This window comes from Ceratotherium simum, chromosome 19 (genome assembly GCF_057802395.1).
Source record: "Ceratotherium simum simum isolate JZ-2026a chromosome 19, ASM5780239v1, whole genome shotgun sequence".
NCBI classification, from domain to species: domain Eukaryota; kingdom Metazoa; phylum Chordata; class Mammalia; order Perissodactyla; family Rhinocerotidae; genus Ceratotherium; species Ceratotherium simum.
This window is the reverse complement of record NC_141918.1, coordinates 13493816-13513800: the sequence shown is the minus strand read 5'-3', so window position 1 is coordinate 13513800 and position 19985 is coordinate 13493816. Positions and strand designations below refer to the sequence as shown.

The following is a 19985-nucleotide window of genomic DNA, read 5'->3' as shown; positions in this document are numbered from 1 at the left end:
ATTCTAGAAATAAACAATCCATAAGTTTTAAATTACACACCGTTCTGAGTAGCGAGATGAAATCTCATGCACCCCTCTCTGTCCCACCCTGGATGTGAATCATCCCATTGCCCAGCGTATCTATCCACACTGTGTATACTACCTGCCCATTAATCACTTAGTAGCCATCTTGGTTATCAGATCGCCTGTTGTGGTATCACAGTGCTTGTGTTCAAGCAACCCTTATTTTACTTAATAATGGCCTCAAAGCACAAGAGTAGTGATGCTGGCAATTTAGATATGCCAAAGAGAAGCTGTAAAGTGCTTCTTTTAAGTGAAAAGGTAAAAGTTCTCTACTTAATAAGGAAACAAAAAGAATCATATGCTGAGTTTGCTAAGATCTACGGTAACTTTAATTACAGTGTATTGTTATCATTATTCTACTTTATTATTAGTTGTTGTTGTTAATCTCTTGCTGTGCCTCATTTATAAATTAAACTTTATCATAGGTATGTATGTATAGGAAAAAAACATGATATATATATAGGGTTGGTACTATCTGTGGTTTCAGACATCCACTGGGGGTCTTGGAACATATCCTCTGTGGATAAGTGAGGACTACTGTACTCATTATTTAGGGTAAGGATACCATTTTCTATTTATGGTCTAAATGGTGCACCATTTGGTATAAAGTTTCCTGAATATCTTGGGGGGCAGTTTTTCAGCCTACCACAGTTATCTAGCTTGGTACGGCATTTCCATCTAGTAGCGGTAGACCCTAATACCAAGTGTAATTTCTAATTCTATCCTTATAAGATCTGTAAATTACCTTCCTTTGTTAGGCTTTCTATTTAAAGCAAGTTCTGAATGAGAAGTTTAGGACCCTTAATCAGGCCAAGAACTTTTTAATGTAAAATTTGCCAACATTTCTAAGTTTTTCTACTGGAGAAGTCTGAAATCTTTGATGAACTCAGCTTTAATAATTAAGTGCAGGCAGAGTAAGTGGTAAACTCTTATGACAAAATAATACAGCATATTAGAGGTAACCTGTATTTTTTATCATGTTAAAATATGTATAAATTTTTCACTCTTTACTTTTAAATTGGGGGATATCCAAATGATAGACTCTATAGTTCTTTTCTCTGGAATCCTTCGGCCTGTCCAGAGACCAAGCCTCCAGTTTCTTGCTTGGTGGCATTTGCCTGGCTGTTAGCGTTCTTGGAATAGAGAAGATAAAGGGGCGAGGGCCCACTCTTTGGTAAGTAAACGTTCACTTAACTCTCCAGCTTTCAGTTTTCCTGTTCTGTTATACTTGAATCTTCTGGACTAGAGCTTCTGTCCTTCAGTTTTTCCACAGAATAAACATATCTCCTGCCTTTTGCCTAGGGTGGAGGAGGGAACCTAGAGGTTTAAATACTCCTCATACAGATTTTCAACCAGTCTCCTTGCTTTCAATACCATGCCTTAGGTTTCTCCCCCTGGCAGCCTTCTCAGTTACTTGTTCTTTATATTACTTAATTGGTTCTGGGGAACTGCAGCATGCAGCGTGAATTGCTTTGCATTGATATCCTTCTCTACAAGCATTTAGTATTCAGTTTTCTTTGCTCTATGCCCAATTAACTTCTCCATCTACTTTCTGTCTTTCGAAAAGGTATTGACATGTTGTTTTCTGCTGTTGTCTTCTCTCCTATTTTTCCTTTTCTGTATCTGATATCTCTTTTCTGTTACTCTCATTTTAGTAAGTTTTCAAATCAAAGTGGATATAGATGCACATGTTTAATCCACCACGTTTATCAGAAAATCCTCAAAACTTCTCACAATGTGGTGTTGCATCTGTTGGCTCTCTTGAACCAACAATTTAAATAAATGAAGAAAGGGACAGTTTTCAGTGACCAGCCTAGCAATCTGAGTGAGTCTGCGTAAAGTGGAGAGGAAGTCCTGGTCAAAGGGAGGCAAAGCTTGATTTTTTAAAATTTGCAATTCATTCTCTGATACCACAGAAATATTCCAGAGGCAAATGAATGGTGAAAGATGAAGAGGATTCCTGGTGCATCTACTTGTGAAAAAACTTCTTGGCCTACATTTGTTTGGTGCTAGTTACTTAAAACTTAGCAAGAAGTTAATTCTGCTCCATTTAATGAAATTATTTAATGAAATTATAGTGAGTGAATTAAAGTTGATTAAAAGATAGATGTTACTACTGCTAAAAAAAGAAAAGAAAATATTTTGAATCCTGGCAAAATATTGAAGAATAGTGATAAAGATACTATATTAAAATGATGATGCTATTGAGGAAAAAATCCCAAACACCAGCTTAGAAGAAGTTTTCCTTTTCATGTTCTGTTTTTTGGAGACATAATTTTGTAACACATCCGGAATTACACACAGTTTATTACTTTTATAAGAAAAAGGAAAAGCAAAGTTAATTGATGGTATATTCAGGAAAATAAAGCTTAGGATATTTCTTTGTGTTTATAAAGAAATGCACCAGTATCTGATATTTACTAAAACACAGAGCAATCATTAATTATCATGAAAGCCTCAGTTTAAACAAAGTAGATTAAATTGCATTTACAAAATTATAGAAAATCAGTGCTGAAAAGATACTTCCAAAATTATCTAGCCCAGTGGTTTCAAACACTAGTTTCCAAAGTTCTAGGTTTCTGTGAACTGCCTCAGAGGGTCAAATGGAAGGATAGGTTACTAGGTGAGCATTCTGTCTACATAACAGCAGCCCTGATTTATTTCTTTTATATATTATACTTCTAGATAAGATTATATTTTAAAAAGGGCTTCACCTAAGTAAATACTGTTTGAATCAACTGCTTTTTTGAAAGGTCACCAATGATCTCTTCATTGCAAAGTCAAGATCATTTTTCAGCCCTTTTCTTAGTCGTCTAGTGGTAGTCTATAGTGCTGTCCACTCTTTCTTGAAATCATGGCTTCTGTGACACCGCATGCTCCTGATTCCTTCTAGTCTTATGCCATTTCTTCTCTGTCTCATTCAAGCTCTTCATCTTTTACTAGCTGTTGAAGTTTAGAGTTTCTCAACACTCAGTGTCCTGGACCTTCCTTCTTTCTCATGCTGTGCTCTCCCCCTAGAAATCTCATTTATACCCATGGCCTCAGTTATCTCCTATAAGCCTGTGACTCAGACTTTTGATTTATATTTAAGTTCCAGAGTTGTTTAATTGCCTATCTTGATATCACGTTTTGAGTTTTTCAAAAACACCAGAAACTACGTATATTTTAAAGCTGATCTCCATCTCTACTCCCAAGACAATCAAACCAACCAGCATACAAACTGTACAAACTGATCCTTTCCCAGCATTTTCTTCCTAGTTTCTTAAATGCAGTTACTTAAATGAGAAATCTAGATGTCATCTTTGAGAACTTCTCCTATTTCATCCCTCTAATCCATCTCCAAGTCTTGCTTTATCTCCTAAATATCTCTGAAATTATTCCCTTTTCTCTCCATAACCACTGCCACAACTCTAATCTGACTTGTCATTCATTGCCTCTTGCCTGGACCACTGCAGTGACATCCTAACTGGTCTTGCAGCATCCCCTTTGTCTTCCTCCAATCTTTTTTTCATGCTACATCCAGAGTGATCTTCTTCCTTAGTCTCTCGTGATTTCCCCTTGCTTTCAGGTTAAAGACCAAAATTAGGTTTGAAGCCAGTTTACTCTCTTCTTTATCACATGCTGCCTGTTGGTTTCTCCATGTGTTTTGCTCTTGATGCAAAAATAACTGATAACTTTTATTTAAAGGTGACTTAATTGTATTACTTTATTCACAAAGAGTGTTTTTAAAAATTTGAACTGTAAGCTGTATTTAAATATTTTGAGAAAAGTGGGTATTTTCTTCGAAGAAAAAATTAGCTGTTGAATATTAAACGTATATTCTTTCTGAGGTTTAAGGTTCAAACTTTGATCAAAGCAAAGTGATCATTTTTAAAAAGAAGCATTTTCAAATTGAATTTTCCATCTGGTTATTAGTCTATACCATAAACCAATTAGGTTTTAGACTCTTATATATAAGCTTTTCAGTTTTATGATTTCATTGACATTTTGAATTGCTAATCTTTCGTAAATGATTTGTCACCTAAAAATGAATATTTTAAAATGACCGTTTGGCATTTTAATATGCTATTGGTAGTAGATCTTTTACCTGAAAGCTATTAGATCTTTTAATTTAATTTACAAAGTTGGTAATATTTATTTACTAGCTTTTACAAGAAGATTTTAATGATTTATGTAGCATAGTAAATTTTTAATTGTGGTAATAACTGATTTAATTTCTAACCTTTTAAAAAATCATATTTGATTTTACTTTTGTCGCCTGGAGACACTTAGTTTCTAGATAATAATTTTTGTTCCATTAATCATCACTATGAAATAAAAACAGAATTATATATAATGAATTACAAAATAGAGGTAATAATAACAATGTTGAAAGTATTTTCTTTGTTTTATTTAAAAAAAAAAGACTTCTTGTTTTATCTACCAGCTATACGTGATTAGTAAAACATATAATTGTTTCTATATTGAGTCTAGAGTATTTACTCTCAAGCAATAGTGAGAGGATTGTTTTTTATGTTTTCATAACTATCTTGATTTTCTGTAAGGTGGTCACCTTGATTGTATGTCTCTGGCGTTAATCAGTTTGCATGTAAATTGAGTCAGTTTTGATTTTAATATTGCTTTTTTGTGAAATATTAATGTTTTTATTAAATCTTTAGTACTGCCATGTATATTGAGTGTTATGGATAGATTGTAAAATGAAAATTGGAATTAGTCTAATGCCTTTTCTTGAAGTACGTGACGAATTAGAGTGGTTTTCCTCTGTAGCAAGGATGATGTTACCATGGTGAGAGCTTCTGTTGCCATGACATTTGCTTGCATATTTTGATAGATCTTCAATTGAAGAAGGGCTCTGTTTCCTGGCAGACTGGAAAAGTGTCATTCTGTCTTTTCCCAAAATGTGTTATTTTTTATTGAAAAATATAATAATTTCCAAAGAATTGTAATAGTAAAGTGCCGAGACAGAAAATATACTTTCTTTATTTTTAATTTTTTTCCTTGTTCAGCTTTTAGAACACAGCAAAGTATTCTTAGCTTGCTTTGTGTAAGGAAGAAAAAGGAGAAGAACATCATTTTTCTAGTTTTCTTAATAAATAAAATATTTGCTTTTCCATTGAACTTTGTTGACAAAATAAATAGCTAAAGATGAATAATTTGTAATCAGTTTCAGCTGGATATAGATATATAATGTTACTGTACAACTAAAGGACACTGCTAATGGTGGTATATTGGTAGCAGAGAAAAGGGAAATAAATATAAATAAGGACTTCCCAAAGACGAAAGGATCAGTGAATTCCAAGAGGGTAAATATATATAGTACAAAATCAGTTTTCATATAAATGATGCATATTAAGCACAATAAATTATTATAACTTTTTTTAAAAATTGTGTTTTATAGTGGTACATTTTTCTTATTATTATTTTTTTATTTTTTATTTTTTGGTGAGGAAGATTGGCCCTGAGCTAACATCTTTGCCCATCTTCCTCTATTTTATGTGGGATGCCTGCCACAGCATGGCTTGATAAGGGGTGGTGTAGGTCTGTGCCCGGGATCCAAGCCTGTGAACCCTGGGCTGCCAAAGTGAACTTAACCACTACGCCACCAGGCCAGCCCCTACAGTGGTGCATTTTTTTTTTTTTTTTGTAAGGAGGACGAGCACTGAGCTAACATCTGCCAATCCTCCTCTTTTTGCTGAGGAAGACTGGCCCTGGCCCAGCATCTGTGCCCATCTTCCTCCACCTTATATGGTACGCCGCCACAGCATGGCTTAACAAGCGGTGCGTCGGTGCGCGTCTGGGATCTGAACCAGCGAACCCCGGGCCGCCGCACGCGGAGACCTAACCGCTTGTGCCACCGGGCCGGCCCCAAGTGGTGCATTTTTAATTTTAATTTTTAACTGGATAATAAAGAAACTTTAACATGTAGTAAAAAAGTCTCCCTCTCCCAATTCTCCTGTCCCTCAGTTTTCTATTATTGTTAGTTTTTAACTTATCTTTTCATAGTTTCTCTATGCATTTATAAGCAAATACAAACACGTTAATATACATTCTTATTCCCATCCCACATTTCAAGAAAGGTAGCATGGTATATTGCACTTCGCTTTTCAGAATTTGTCCTGCCATATTTTTTAATGTATATTTTGTTAGTGCTCTAATTTTAGCATCTGGGGACATATTGGAATCAGTAAAAAGATACAGCTTGTTGTTGACATCTCCCATCCCTTTTGCTATGGCAATTCAGAATTTTAGAAGGAAATATTTAAAAGCACACATTTTGTCAATTTAGAATAAAAAAATTGATTTTCCTTTTATTGTCAAAGTTCGTTGATAACTTTAATAGCTCTTTCTACTGGGAGACCAATTTATTTTGTAAAAGCTACAAACTGAAATATTTTATAATGAGTATATATTTACACAGCTGTTTCTTCTGCCTCAAACTGTTTTCTTTTCTGTATTGTCCCCAGTCATTGTTTGAATATCAAATTAGGTGTTGCTTCCTTGAGGAAGCCCGTTCTGACTAGGTGAGTGACTCTCCCCTGTGGTCCCACAATACTCTTGTTGGCCTCATAGCATTTAATACCATATTGTGATTTTTAGTTATTTTAAGAATTCTTATTTCCCTAACTAGACTATAAGGAGCATGAAAGCAGAGACCGTATCTATCTCATTCACAGTGATATTTTTAGTACTTATAACATAGTAGGTTCTCAGGGGATGAATATTAAGTGCTGTGTTTTATATGTATGCATTCTGAATGTCTCAGTTCCTCAGATTCGTTGTACTTTCTCTTCTTTCTACTTAAATTCATCCTTTTTCCTTATATAACTCTCTGCTTAAATTTCACTTCCTCTGGGAAGCTTCTCTTGATCTTTTTGATTATGTTATATTCCCTATTACATGCCATCACAGCACTCCGAACTGCACACTTCATGGAACTACTCACAGTCTATTGTCATTCTTGCTGTTTGTTTTCTCTCTTTCAGGATGGGGTGTGTGTGTGTGTGTGTATTTCCATATCCAGTAATGTGGCATAAAATTATAAAATTATTTTGTTACAAAGTTTTTGAGAACTTCTTTGTTTCCTGAGATAATTGGGGACCATTGGAGTTGGTTTAAAGTCAGATTTATTAAATCTCTGATCTACAGAGAAATTGAATTGTTCTGCTAAACTGAAATTTTGACAGGAGGGCAAAACTACTCCCACTTCTTTTTTAACTAAATTATCTGCCCTCCGACTGAGAGCACAGCTATCATCCCAGTTCTTCACACCAGTACTAGGAGCATAGAACATTATTTTAGTGATACTGTGCAGTACAGATTAGCAAAAAGGAGGTTAACGTGGTTGATGTATAAAGTAGCTAGGCTGCAGATGTTATTTGTATCTAGAGTTTGATCACCTATCCGTAGATCACTTTTATTTAGACTTGTGTCTACCAGAGAAGAGGAGAAACTCTGAGAGAGTCTACTAGCTTTAAAAGTTACTGGACTTTTATACCAGAAGACAGTAGTCTTGGATATTAAGTGAGAACTAATGCTGAGTTGTGGAATATATTAGCTCATTTCTTCATCTAATAAACTGGGTGCCTATTATATGTCATACACACTGCTGAGTTTTGGAAGTAATAAGAATAGATACAGGCAAGTTTTCTGTCCTTAAAGGGGCCTACATTCTATGAAGAAACTTAACGTAGTAGCAAATTACATTACGGTGCATAAGGTAAAAGAGTGCGGACTGAGCTCAGACTGATGGAGTAGAGGAGGCATTTTGGTGGTTCTGGAGAGTAGGGTCAGGTGCTCTAGGAGATAGGGCCTATGCGAAAGATAGGACAGGTTACTTGGTTCAGTGGGCTTTCACTGATGCCTGAGTGGTAGAGATCAGCTAAGTGGTTTAGGTGCTGAAGAAGTTTATTAGGTTGTCTGACTTCTCTCTTCCTGGTAGCCAGGCCACTTGCCAGTTTCCCCTCCTACTCACCACTCTGTGTAAAACTAGACCCAGAGTAATTAGAAAACAACTGACTTAAAATTGGTTTCCTTTGGAACAGTTTTATAATCTCATCTCATGAGATCGTCTAACTCAACCTTTTCAACCTGTCATCATTTGCTTTTGGACAAATGATACATTTTATTTTGTTAATAATAGAAAGATTTCTGTATTACTGTGATTTGGGAATTTTTTGGACAAGTCATAACTGTTCTGGTTATCAATTTGTTTATCTGTAAAAAGAGGGAGTTTCCTGCATGCTTTCAGTGTCCTTCATTTTTCTAGTATTCCTACCTAGGTCTGTGAACTGGCCTTGACATTAACTGGGTATTTTCATTTAACCTGCCTTTATCCCAGTTTCCTTATTGGTTAAATTTTAAAATCACTTGTAGTTCTATGGAACTGCTCCGATATAGAAACTAAAGCTGAAGTTTCAGAAGTCTTTATATAACTATAGTTTTTTCAAAAATTGTCTCATTAGAGTGTAAGCCACAGGTTATTTTATGTTAAAACAACAGTAACAAGAAGAAATTAATTTAGACTTGTGAATAAGGTAATAGAAATAGTAATCTGAATATATTTTTGAGTGATTTTTCCAACCTGAATAAACCAAGAAACTACATCAATTCTCTAATAATTTTACTCTCAAATCACAGCTTCAGGGGCCGGCCCCGTGGCTCAGCAGTTGAGTGCGCACGCTCCGCTACTGGTGGCCCGGGTTCGGATCCGGGCGCGCACCAATGCACTGCTTGTCTGGGCCATGCTGAGGCAGCGTCCCACATACAGCAGCTAGAGGGATGTGCAGCTGTGGCGTACTGCTATCTACTGGGGCTTTAGGGAGAAAAGGGGGAAAAACAAAAAGGAGGAGGATTGGCAATAGATGTTGGCTCAGGGCCGGTCTTCCTCAGCAAAAAAAAAAAGAGGAGGATTGGCATGGTTGTTAGCTCAGGGCTGATCTTCCTCAAAAAAAAAAAATCACAGCTTCAGTTTCCATAAGTAGCAGTAAAACCTTTATAAGTAAATGAGGAGTGTCAGCAAGCTTTTGAAAACTGGGAATTCTCTATTTTCTTCCCCTGCTTCTTTCCGTGATACCTCTCCCTACTATCTCTACCAAGTTTGTGACTTTTCAGAAATGGAATGTCAGGTGACTGCCTTGACATATTTTATCTGAAAGCAGCTCTACCCCTTCTACATCAGCAAGAACAGCGTAGAGTAGTGAGCCAGCTTAGTCTTAGAAAACTTGAGCAAACTTCCCCTCAACTCAGCTACATTCCTGGTCCCATTGCCTAGAGCTTTCTCTTGACTTAATTGTTCTTCAAAATTCAATGCTTGCATTTTTCTTCTTTAAGAAAACTTCCTTTACTCCAATCCCCCTGATTTTGATGTTTCTCTGTTGTACTTCCTTAGCAGCTCTTGTTTGTGTTCATTTTAACACCTCTTTAATCTCTTGCAAATTAGACGAAAAGCTTCATTGTGCTTGAGCTCACTGTCGTCTTAGTCTTTGTTATCTTCTCCAGCTGGTATGCTACCAGGCACGTAGTAGGTCCTTAGTGTTGAATGAATGACTTTTCCTCCATACAGGATATTTATATGTCTTGTTTTGCACAATAGATATTTACTATTTGCTTCTCAGGGAAACATGGACAAAGGATCTAATCAAGTCACTAAGTCTAGAGTTGTTTGCTCTTCTATCCAGTAGCTTTACTAATTAGGATATTTTCTGTTTTCTTTAAAACTAAATGCTAGAACAACAATGAAAAAAAGCTAATATTATGGGAAGGGCAGAGATCTTAGCTTCAGGGTGTGATCCTTGTGAAGAAGGCATTATGTCTCCGGTTTCAGAGTAAGGCCTGGATGGAATACGTGTTATGATAACACAGCTGCTCACATTTTACTAGTGGCAATCGTATTATGATAACACAGCTGCTCACATTTTACTAGTGGAAATCGTAGAGTAGCGTAGGGCTGCAAAGCATTTTAGATATCTCTGGTCTCCTGTTTTAGGCAAGCAAAATGCTATTATTGCATTTTTACAAGCGAGGTAAATGAAGCCCAAACTTTGCAGTTGCTTAAAATCGTCAAGTTAGTCGTTAGTAGAGACAAAGAGGAACTGAACATCTTGTCCTCTTTGCTGTTATTACTACTAGCTTCCTTGACATTAGAGTTTCTCAACTTTGGTACAGTTGACATTTGGGGCTGGATAATTCTTTGTTGTGGGCAGTTGTCCTGTGCATTGTAGGATGTTTAGAAACATCCCTGGTCTCTACCCACTAGATGGCAGTAGCGCTCTCTCCCCTCCCCAGTGTGACAACCAAAATGCAGGCATTGCCAAATATCCCCTGGGGGGCAAAATCGCCCCTAGTTGAGAACCACTGCTTTATCCAACAAGTATGTCACTTATGCTTCCATTTCATTTTCTCTCTATTTTAGTTTTAGAGACTTCTCCTTGGCATATGGACATCCTCTCCCTTTAAGTCAGGTTCTGCTCTCATCTGGTAAACACTTTCCTAAACATCTTACTTTGTTGCCTGACGTTTGCATTCATTACATTTTTTCTTTAAGATGATAATGAATGGCTCAGGCTATATTGGTAATTGCTTTCAGACATAATCTATCCCTAATTTTTTATTTGACAGCTCACCTGGTAAAACCAGATTTATTTCTGTAGAACTAAGTATTGTATGTATCAGTTAAATATAGCTTTGATAATTATTTTAATCTAGATACATGCTGGTAAGTTTAATGAAATTAAAATGCATTACTCCCTAATTATACATTGGAACACGTATCTTGAAAGGATGTTTTGTATCCTTGTTTATAGTTCAGCAAGATTCTGTATTTCAAGTTTGATAACTCATAAATATTTATTTTTAAAAGGCTTAAGTCCCTGTATTATATAGTATCTTTCCCTTATTATTTTGGGGATCATGAAAAAAGGATTTTTTTGATAGTGAATTGATATATATAATCTTTCATGAATATTGCTAATTTTAATCATTTCATAATCTAAAATATTCTGTTTAGAAAGTAAATTTAAATATACCTGACTAATATTTTGTAATAAGTTTAAACATTTTGCACTTTATTATTTTTATTAAGTATTTATTGAGCATTTTACTAGGTGTTTTGTAGGCACATAATTAGATCTGATGTTTGCTGAAGTAGAATTTACATTCTGATAGGCATTTAAATACGTTTTGCTCATGGAATCTATGTCATTGTTGAATTTACGTTTGGTAATTGAGAACTACAGTATTTTAAAAATACAGTTTTCTAAAATTTTTTATCATGCATTTCATTAATTTTCATAAAGGTGCTTTGGAATTCCCAATAATATCAAGTGTAGTATTTCACATTAATATAAATGGTTTGGTGTGCAGTGAGATGAGGAATGACTTAAGTTTCTGAATTATTGCTGTGTAAAAACAGAAGAGTTGGTACACGCTATTTTCTCATTAGACAAGATTGAGTCTTGATTTCCAGAGAGAAGAATGTGAAGGCTGTTTAATATTTATTAAACAAATAATATTATATGTTAAAATTCTTTTTGGAATTTGTCATTAGGTACCTATTATGAAATATTTTCAAACTGTACAATCGTTAAACTTTCCTAAATTTAATAACTTAGATTGGTATTTGTTTCTAAGTGGTTCCATACTCATAATCATATAAATAAATAGGGAGCAGGAGTAAATGGTGGTTTGTCTGTAAGTGTGACGCTGCCTTGGCAGAGCTTGTGAAGGGCGTCAGTATGGGATGCTGGCACGCCTTTCTCCTCTTACTCTTTTTTTACCCCTCATAGTGAACCACTCTTACTAAAGGTCTGTGACACTTCTGTCAGGTATACTTTATTATAAAAAAGACTAAATTTTATCAGATTCTTTTCATTAGTGGGTTGACAACTGGCAAATTTTGCAGTTGTAGCATTTATAAAAAAATTTATATTCAGCAATTCTAGAGATTTATTAGTGATCATCCTGAAGGATATATGTTACCCAAATGAATCTCTGAGGGCAAATCAATGGACAGAAACTTCCACTGAAATATTACATGTTTGATTTATACTCAGTCACGTTTAAACACAAGACTTGCGGGAAAATAGCATATACTATGTTCTTAAATTTGCTACCGATAAAATGTTTCTCCTATCAACTCCAGTGGCTTGTCTTTCTTATCAAAACTTAAGTTCTACTAAATGTGTCATTATATGGACTTCTGTTTGAAATAAGTGATCCTGTGACTAGATTTTTGGTAGTTTTTCTCAAATTTATAAAAATCTGTTAGAATGCAATTTGACTTGTATATTTAAAAAAATGTTAGTAATGAGAACACTTAGCAGTTTTTCCTTCCTGAATATCTTTCTTACAATATGGCCCCACTTCCCATAATGCCCTCTCTTGAATCAACATATATTTTTCTGTTCCTGTGTTTTGCTCATATCTGCTTCATGCTTTAAGTCTGCATGAGTGAGTATTACCCATTCTTTAATGCTTACAATGTTCATTCCTCTATGATCAGTCCTTAAGCCACCCAAGTAAAATATTTTCTCTTTTTACTGTATTCCTAGAATACATTTAAAACATTTTTTTCCGATAGTCTCTTTAAGTACATGGACAATGTCATACAGCCATTTCCACTATCTATTTCCAAAACTTTTATATCACCCTAAACAGAAATTCTGTAACCATTAAGCAATAACTCTCCTTTCCCCCATTCCCATCTCTTGGTACCTCTAATCTATGAATTTGCCTATTCTGGATATCTCATATAATGAAATCATACAATTTTTGTCCTTTGGTGTCTGGCTTATTTCATTTAGCATAATGTTTTTGAGGTTCGTTCATTTTGTAGTATGTGTCAGAACTTCATTCCTTTTTATATGACTGACTAATTTTCCATTGTATGTATATACCACATTTTGTTTATTCATTCATATGGTGATGGAAACTTAGGTTGTTTCCACCTTCTTTTTTTTTTTTGCAAAGGAAGATTCGCCCATTGCTAACATCGCCAGTCTTCCTCCTTTTTTCTCCTCAGTGAAGCCCCAGTACATAGTTGTGTATAGTTGTAAGTTCTTCTAGCTCTTCTATGTGAGCCGCCACCAAAGCATGGCTACTGACAGACAAATGGTGTGGTTCTGTGCCCAGGAACCAAACCCAGGCCACTGAAGCGTAGTGTGCCAAACTTTAACCACTAGGCCATCAAGGCTGGCTCTGTTTCCACCTTTTGACTGTTGTGAATAATGCTTCAGTGAACATTGACATATAAGTCTCTATTTGAGTCTTTGTTTTCAGTTTTCATTGGATGTGTACCTAGGAGTGGGGTTGCTGAGTCATATGGTAATTCTATGTTTAACTTTTGAGGAACTTCCGAACTGTTATCCATAGTGGCTGCATCATTTTATATTTTTTACAGCAATGTATGTGGGTTCTAATTTTCTCCACATCCTCTCTAACACTTTTTTTACTTTTTTTTTTTTTTGTGAGGGAGATCAGCCCTGAGCTAACATCCATGCCAATCCACCTCTGTTTTTTGCTGAGGAAGACTGGCCCTGAGTTAACATCCGTGCCCATCTTCCTCCGCTTCATGTGGGACGCCGCCACAGCATGGCCTGACAAGCAGTGCATTGGTGCGTGCCCGGGATCCAAACCCGGGCCACCAGTAGTGGAGTGCGAGCACTTAACTGCTGCACCACAGGGCTGGCCCTTACTTTTTTTTTTTTTTTTTTTTTTAATTATAACCACCCTAGAAGGTATGAAGTGGTATCTCATTGTGGTTTTAATTTGTGTTTCCCTCATGGCTAATGATAGTAAGCATCTTTTTATGTGCTTAGTGGCCATTTGTATATCTTCTATATAGAAATGTCTATTCAGTTTCTTTGACAATTTTTTAACTGTCTTGTTTGTCTTTATATTGTTGAGTTATAGGAACCTATTTTTGGTATTAAACCCTTATCAGATATATGATTTGCATATATTTTCTCCCATTCTGTTGGTTGTCTTTTCACTTTCTTAATAATGTCTTGTGATGCATAAAAGTTTTTTAATTTTGAAGTCCAGTTTATCTATTTTTTTCTTTTATTGCCCATGCTTTTGGTGTCATAGCTGAAAATCCATTGCCAAATCCAAGATCAGGAAAATTTACCCCTATGTTTTCTTCTAAGAATTTTGTGGTTTTAGCTGTTACATTAAGGTTGTTTGTCCATTTTTAGTTAGTTTTTATATATGGTGGGAGGTAGGAATGTAACTTTATTCTTTTGCATGTGGAAATCCAGCTGTCCCAGCATCTTTTGTTGAAGAGAGTATTCTTTCTCCATTAAATGGACTTGGCAACCTCTTAAAAAATCAATTGGCTATTGACATATGGGTTTATTTCTGTACCCTTAATTCTATTCCATTGGTCTATATGTCTATTCTTATGCCAGTACCTCTGTTTTGATTACTGTAGCATTGTAGTAAGTCTTGAAATTGGTAAGTGTGAGTCCTCCAACTTTGTTTTTCTTTTTTCATGATTGTTTTGGCTCTTCAGGGCCTCTTGCAACTCCACGTGAATTTGAGGATTGGCTTTTCTATTTCAAAAAAGGCTGTTGGAATTTTGATAGGCATTGCATTGAATCTGTAGATTGCTTTGAGTAGTATTGACATCTTAGCAATATTAAGTCTTCTTAAATTGGTGTTCTGAGACCAATTCCAATGTGAGGGAGGGGGCTTCCCCACACCAACAAACAATTCTCCAACACCAGCTGGATTTCCTACAATTCAACTCAGTTCTGACACTATCTACCCAGGGATAGCATCAGATTCCACAGGGTGAGGGCCCAGGCCTACAAGACTGCCACTGCACCCCCACCCCTGCCCCACAATGTTAGACGCCAGTTGTAAGCCTAGGTTATTACTTGTGCTTCTGACCAACCTGCTATAGATTGGATATTCCAGCGACCCCCTCCTTGGACTTCAGACGCCAGTTGTGAGTCCTATAAATCAGAGGTTCCCATGACCCACTCCTTGGGTTCAGTTAATTTGCTAGAGAGCTCACAGAACTCGGAGAAACATTTTGCTTACTAGATTACCAGTTTATTATAAAAGGATGTAACTCAGGAGCAGTCAGATGGAAGAGGTACATAGAGCAAGGAAAGGGTGCAGAGCTTCCATGCCCTTTCCAGACTTGCCACTCTTCCCGAATCTCTGTGTTCACCAACGTGGAAGCTCTCTGAACCCCATCCTTTTGGGTTTTTATGGAAGCTTCGTTACATAGGCATGATTAATTAAATCATTAGCCACTGGCAATTGAGCCAACCTCCACCTGTTCTCCTCTCCTCTCCCTGGAGGTCAGGGAGGTGGGACTGAAAGTTCCAACCCTCTAGTCGGCATGGTTGACTCCTCAGGCAACCAGCCTCCATTCTTAGGTGCTTTCCAAAAGTCACCTCCTTAACATGACAAAAGCCCTTTATCACTCTCATACTGAAATTGCAAGGGTTTTGAGAGCTCTGTGCCAGAAACCAGGACGAAAGACCAAATATATATTTCTTATTATAAATCACAGTATCACACTTCTATCTATGAACATGGGATGGCTTTCCATTTTTAGGTCTTCTTTAACTTTTTCAGTAACATTTTGCAGTTTTCAGTATACAGATCATTTACTTCCTTGGTTAAATTTATTCCTGGGTATTTTGTTCTTTTAGATGCTATTTTAAATTGAATTGCTTTCTTAATTTTTTTTTTTGGATTATTCATCACTGTTATATAGAAACACAGCTGATTTTTTGTGTTGATAATACACCAAAAATATTAAATTATTAGGAATAAATTCAACAAAAGTTGTGCAAGACCTGTGTACTGAAAACTACAAAACATTGCTGAGAGAAATTTAGGAAGACCTAAATAAATAGAGACATTTGTAGTGTTCGTGAATTGGAAGATTCAATATCGTTAAGATGTTATTTCTCCCTTAATTGATCTGTTGATTCAGTGCAATCCTAATTAAAATCCCAGTAGAATTATTTTTCTTAGAAATTGACAAGTTGCTTAAAAAACTTATATGGAAATATAAATGCTACATTAGCTAAGAGAGTTTGGAAAAAGAAGAACAAAGTTTGAGGACTTATACAACCTGGTTTCAAAACTTATTATAAAGCTTCAATAATTGAGACAGTGTGCTGTTAGGAAGAAGAAAGGCATATTTATCAGTGCCACAGATTAGTGAGAATAGAAATATGTCTATATCTATAAACAATTGATTTTTGACAAATATGCCAAGGCAGTTGAGTGAGGAAGGATAATCTTTCCAACAAATGGTGCTGGATCGATTTGATATCCATCTGCTAAACAGTGAACTTAGTCCCTTACTTCACACCATATAAATAAATTTACCTCAGATGGATCATATACCTAAAAATAAGAGCTAAAACTATAAAATTTCTCTAAGAAAAAATAGTATAAAATTACAGTGACCTTGGGATAGGTAAAGATTCCTTAAAGAGGGCACAAAAAGTACAAATTATAAAATTTTAAAATTGATGATTTCAAAAAGATGCTCAACATCACTAATCATAAAAGAAATGCAAATCAAATCTGCAGCAAGGGGCCAGCCTGGTGATGGAGTGGTTGGGTTTGCGCACTCCGCTTCAGCGGCCCGTGGTTCATGGGTTTGCATCCCGGGCGCAGACCTACACACCTCTCATCAAGCGATGCTGTGGTAGCGTCCCACATACAAAATAGGGGAAGATTGGCACAGATGTTAGCTCAGGGATAATCTTCCTCAAGCAAAAGGAGGAAGATTGGCAACAGATTTTAGCTCAGGGCCAATCTTCTTCAAGCAAAAAGAGGAAGATTGGCAACAGATGTTAGCTCAGGGCCAATCTTCCTCAGCAAAATAAAAAAACAAAAACAAAAAAAACCCCCACAATGAGATAGCACCTCACACCAGTTAGGATGGCCATTATCAAAAAGTCAAAAGATAACAAATGTTGGTGAGATGTGGAGAAAAGACAACTCTTGTGCACTGTTGCTGGGAATGTAAATTGATACAGTTATTAAGAAAAACGGTATGGAGATTCCTCAAAAAATTGGAAATAGAACTGTCATATGATCCAACAATCCCATTTCTGGGTGTATATCCAAAAGAAATGAAATCAGTATCTGGAAGAGATATCTACGTTCCTATGTTTACTGCAGCATTATTCCACTAGCCAAAATATGGAAACAACTTGTGTCCATCAACAGATGAATGGATAAAGAAAATGTGGTGTACATGTACAGTGGAATATTATGCAGCGTTAAGAAAGAAGGAAATCCTGCCATTTGTGACAACGTGGATGAACCTAGAGTACATTATGCTAAGTAAAATAAGCCAGATGCAGAAAGACAAATATCACACGATCTTACATATATATGGAATCCTTAAAAAAAAAAATCAAACTCGTCGTAACAGAGAGTGGAATGGTGGTTACCAGAGGCTGGGGAGTAGGGGAAAGGGGAGATATTGATCAAAGGGTAAAAACATTCAGTTTCAAGATGAATAAGTTCTGAAAGCATAATGTTATGGTTAATAATAATGTATACTTGAAGTTTGCTAAGAAAGTAGATCTTAAATGTTCTCACCACACACACACACACACACACAAATCTAACTATGTGAGATGATGGATTTGTTAATTAGCTTGTTTATGGTAATCATTTCACAATGTATACATATATCAAAACATCATCTTGTAACACCTTCAGTTTTTTTATTTCTCAATCATACCTCAATAAAGCTGAAAAAAATTGATGATTTTGACTTCATTAAAATAAAAAAACTTTACTCTTCAAAAGAAATTAAGAAAATGAAAAAACAAAAGAAAGACTGGTAGAAAATAATTGCAGTACATGTATCCAAACAAGGCTATTTATTCAGAATATATAAACAACTCTCATAAGTCAATAATAAGGAGATAAGCCAGTAAAAACAAGTGTAAATTTTGAATAGACACTTCACCAAGGAAGATACACAGATAGCAATTAAGCAAATTAAAAGATCTTCAACATCTTTTGGTATTGGAGAAATGCAAATTAAAATTATCAGACACTTTAGAATTAAAAATTTAGAATTATAGAGACTGACAATACCTAGTTCTCGGGTGGTGATGAAGCAAATTGACCTCTCATGTATTACTGGTGGGAATAGAAAATGTTACAGTCACTTTGGAAGACAATTTGACAGTTTCTTATAAAGTTAAACATATATTTACCATGTGACCCAGCCATTCTACTCTTGGGTATTTACCCTAAAGTTGTGAAAACATATGTCCACACAAATGTTCGGAGCAGCATCATTCATGATAGCCTAAAACTGGAAAAAACCCAGATATCCATCAACTTATAAATGCATAAACAATTTGTAGTATATATATAAAATGGAATCCTACTCAGTAATAAAAAGGAACAAACTGCTATCATATGCTCCAGGATAGATAAATTGCCAAAACCTATGTTAAGAATTTCTTATGAATTCTAGAAAAGACACAACTATAGTGATAGAAAGAAGGTCACTGTGGCCAGAGAGTTGGTGGGAGGGAATTGACTACAGATGTCAGGAGGAAACTTTTTGGGGGAATTGAAATGCTATATATCATGGTTTTGGTGATGGTTACTTGACTGTATTCATTTGTCAAAATTCATGTGTTAATTTTATTCGTTGCAAATTTATCCCACAGTAAAGCTGAACAAGAAAAAACAAAAAATTTTTTAAATGATCAAACTTCCTTTAAGTCATAGAAAGACTGGAGAAAATAATAGGTTTCATTCTTTTTCTGGACTTTCACAAACAAAGGTCTACATGCTTTGGCAGAAAAAGGAGAAAGGCCATCAATAAGAAGGTAGATATCTAGCTTCCCTCATTGATTGAAGGTAGCAAAAATTATATTCAGAAAAGGAGTAATTTTGCTTAATAAGAAGTAATTGATATTATATTTAATCGTGTTTAATTTTTAGCTTCTTATTAACTATTATCATCATTTTAATTCACTTTAGAAATATAAACCTGGTCGATGTGATGATATTTTGAAATGGAAGCCTCCCAGTCTGAATTCTGTGGATTTTCGCCTAAAGATAACAAGAATGGGAGGAGAAGGGTAAGTATGCACCTTTGTTCTCCCACTGTTTTGACATGAAATAATACTGTGTGTATAAGTCTTCACTGTTTACCAGGTATTTTGCATATACTTTATCAAAAAAAAGTGAAATGTTTTACAATATATTTTACATACATACCTATACACCTATCTCATTTTCACAGATTGCTCCTTTGACCTATTACAGCTAACATTTTGTAGCATCCTTTAAACTTTACTAATATAGTCTGTAAAAATACAGTTATTTCTAATATAAAAATGAACTTTGTTAAATTGTAAAAGTGAAAATATATTTTACTTGCAAGTAATCAGGTCAAGTGAATTATAAATGTAAGATATGATCATTGTTATTATAATTAAATGTTTTGAAATAAGCCTTTTTTCTTTGAAGGAAACTACTTCATATTTGTATTTGCATAGCAAACATTTATCCATACTTTATTAGGGTAAGGTTTTAATTGTTGAATTTCATTAAGATTTTTCATAATGTTCATTAAATGTTAATTTTTTCATTTATTGATTAATCTTCCTTTTATGACTTCATTGGTTGCAATTTTAGAATAAAAGATGCTTTAGCATGAATATTTTCATTGTTTTTCCAAAGCCTTGTTTTGTTTCACCTTGTTCCACAAATTTTTATGGCATCTTATGTAAGTAAATACATAACAGCAAAATGAGAAATGTTTAATCAAGGAGATCATAAAGAGAAAGTAAATAAGATAATGCTGGCAGAGAGATTAAAAGTTTACCAGTGCATGCCATGCAATCCTTTTTACTTGTTAAAGGTAAACTGCAGATTTGCTTTTTGGAGCTAACGGAATGAAGGAT

The 19985-nt window shown here is 35.2% G+C and overlaps 1 protein-coding gene across 3 annotated transcripts in view; it reads left to right on the top strand.

The window, feature by feature from the left end:
• RNGTT (RNA guanylyltransferase and 5'-phosphatase) overlaps positions 1-19985 on the top strand; it is a 304153-nt gene that overhangs the window by 173684 nt on the left and 110484 nt on the right. For all 3 annotated transcript variants that reach the window (XM_087443866.1, XM_004422111.3, XM_087443867.1), the window contains one exon: positions 19057-19157. In XM_087443866.1, coding sequence (XP_087299992.1) covers positions 19057-19157 — 101 coding nt within the window. The remainder of the gene's footprint in view (positions 1-19056; positions 19158-19985) is intronic.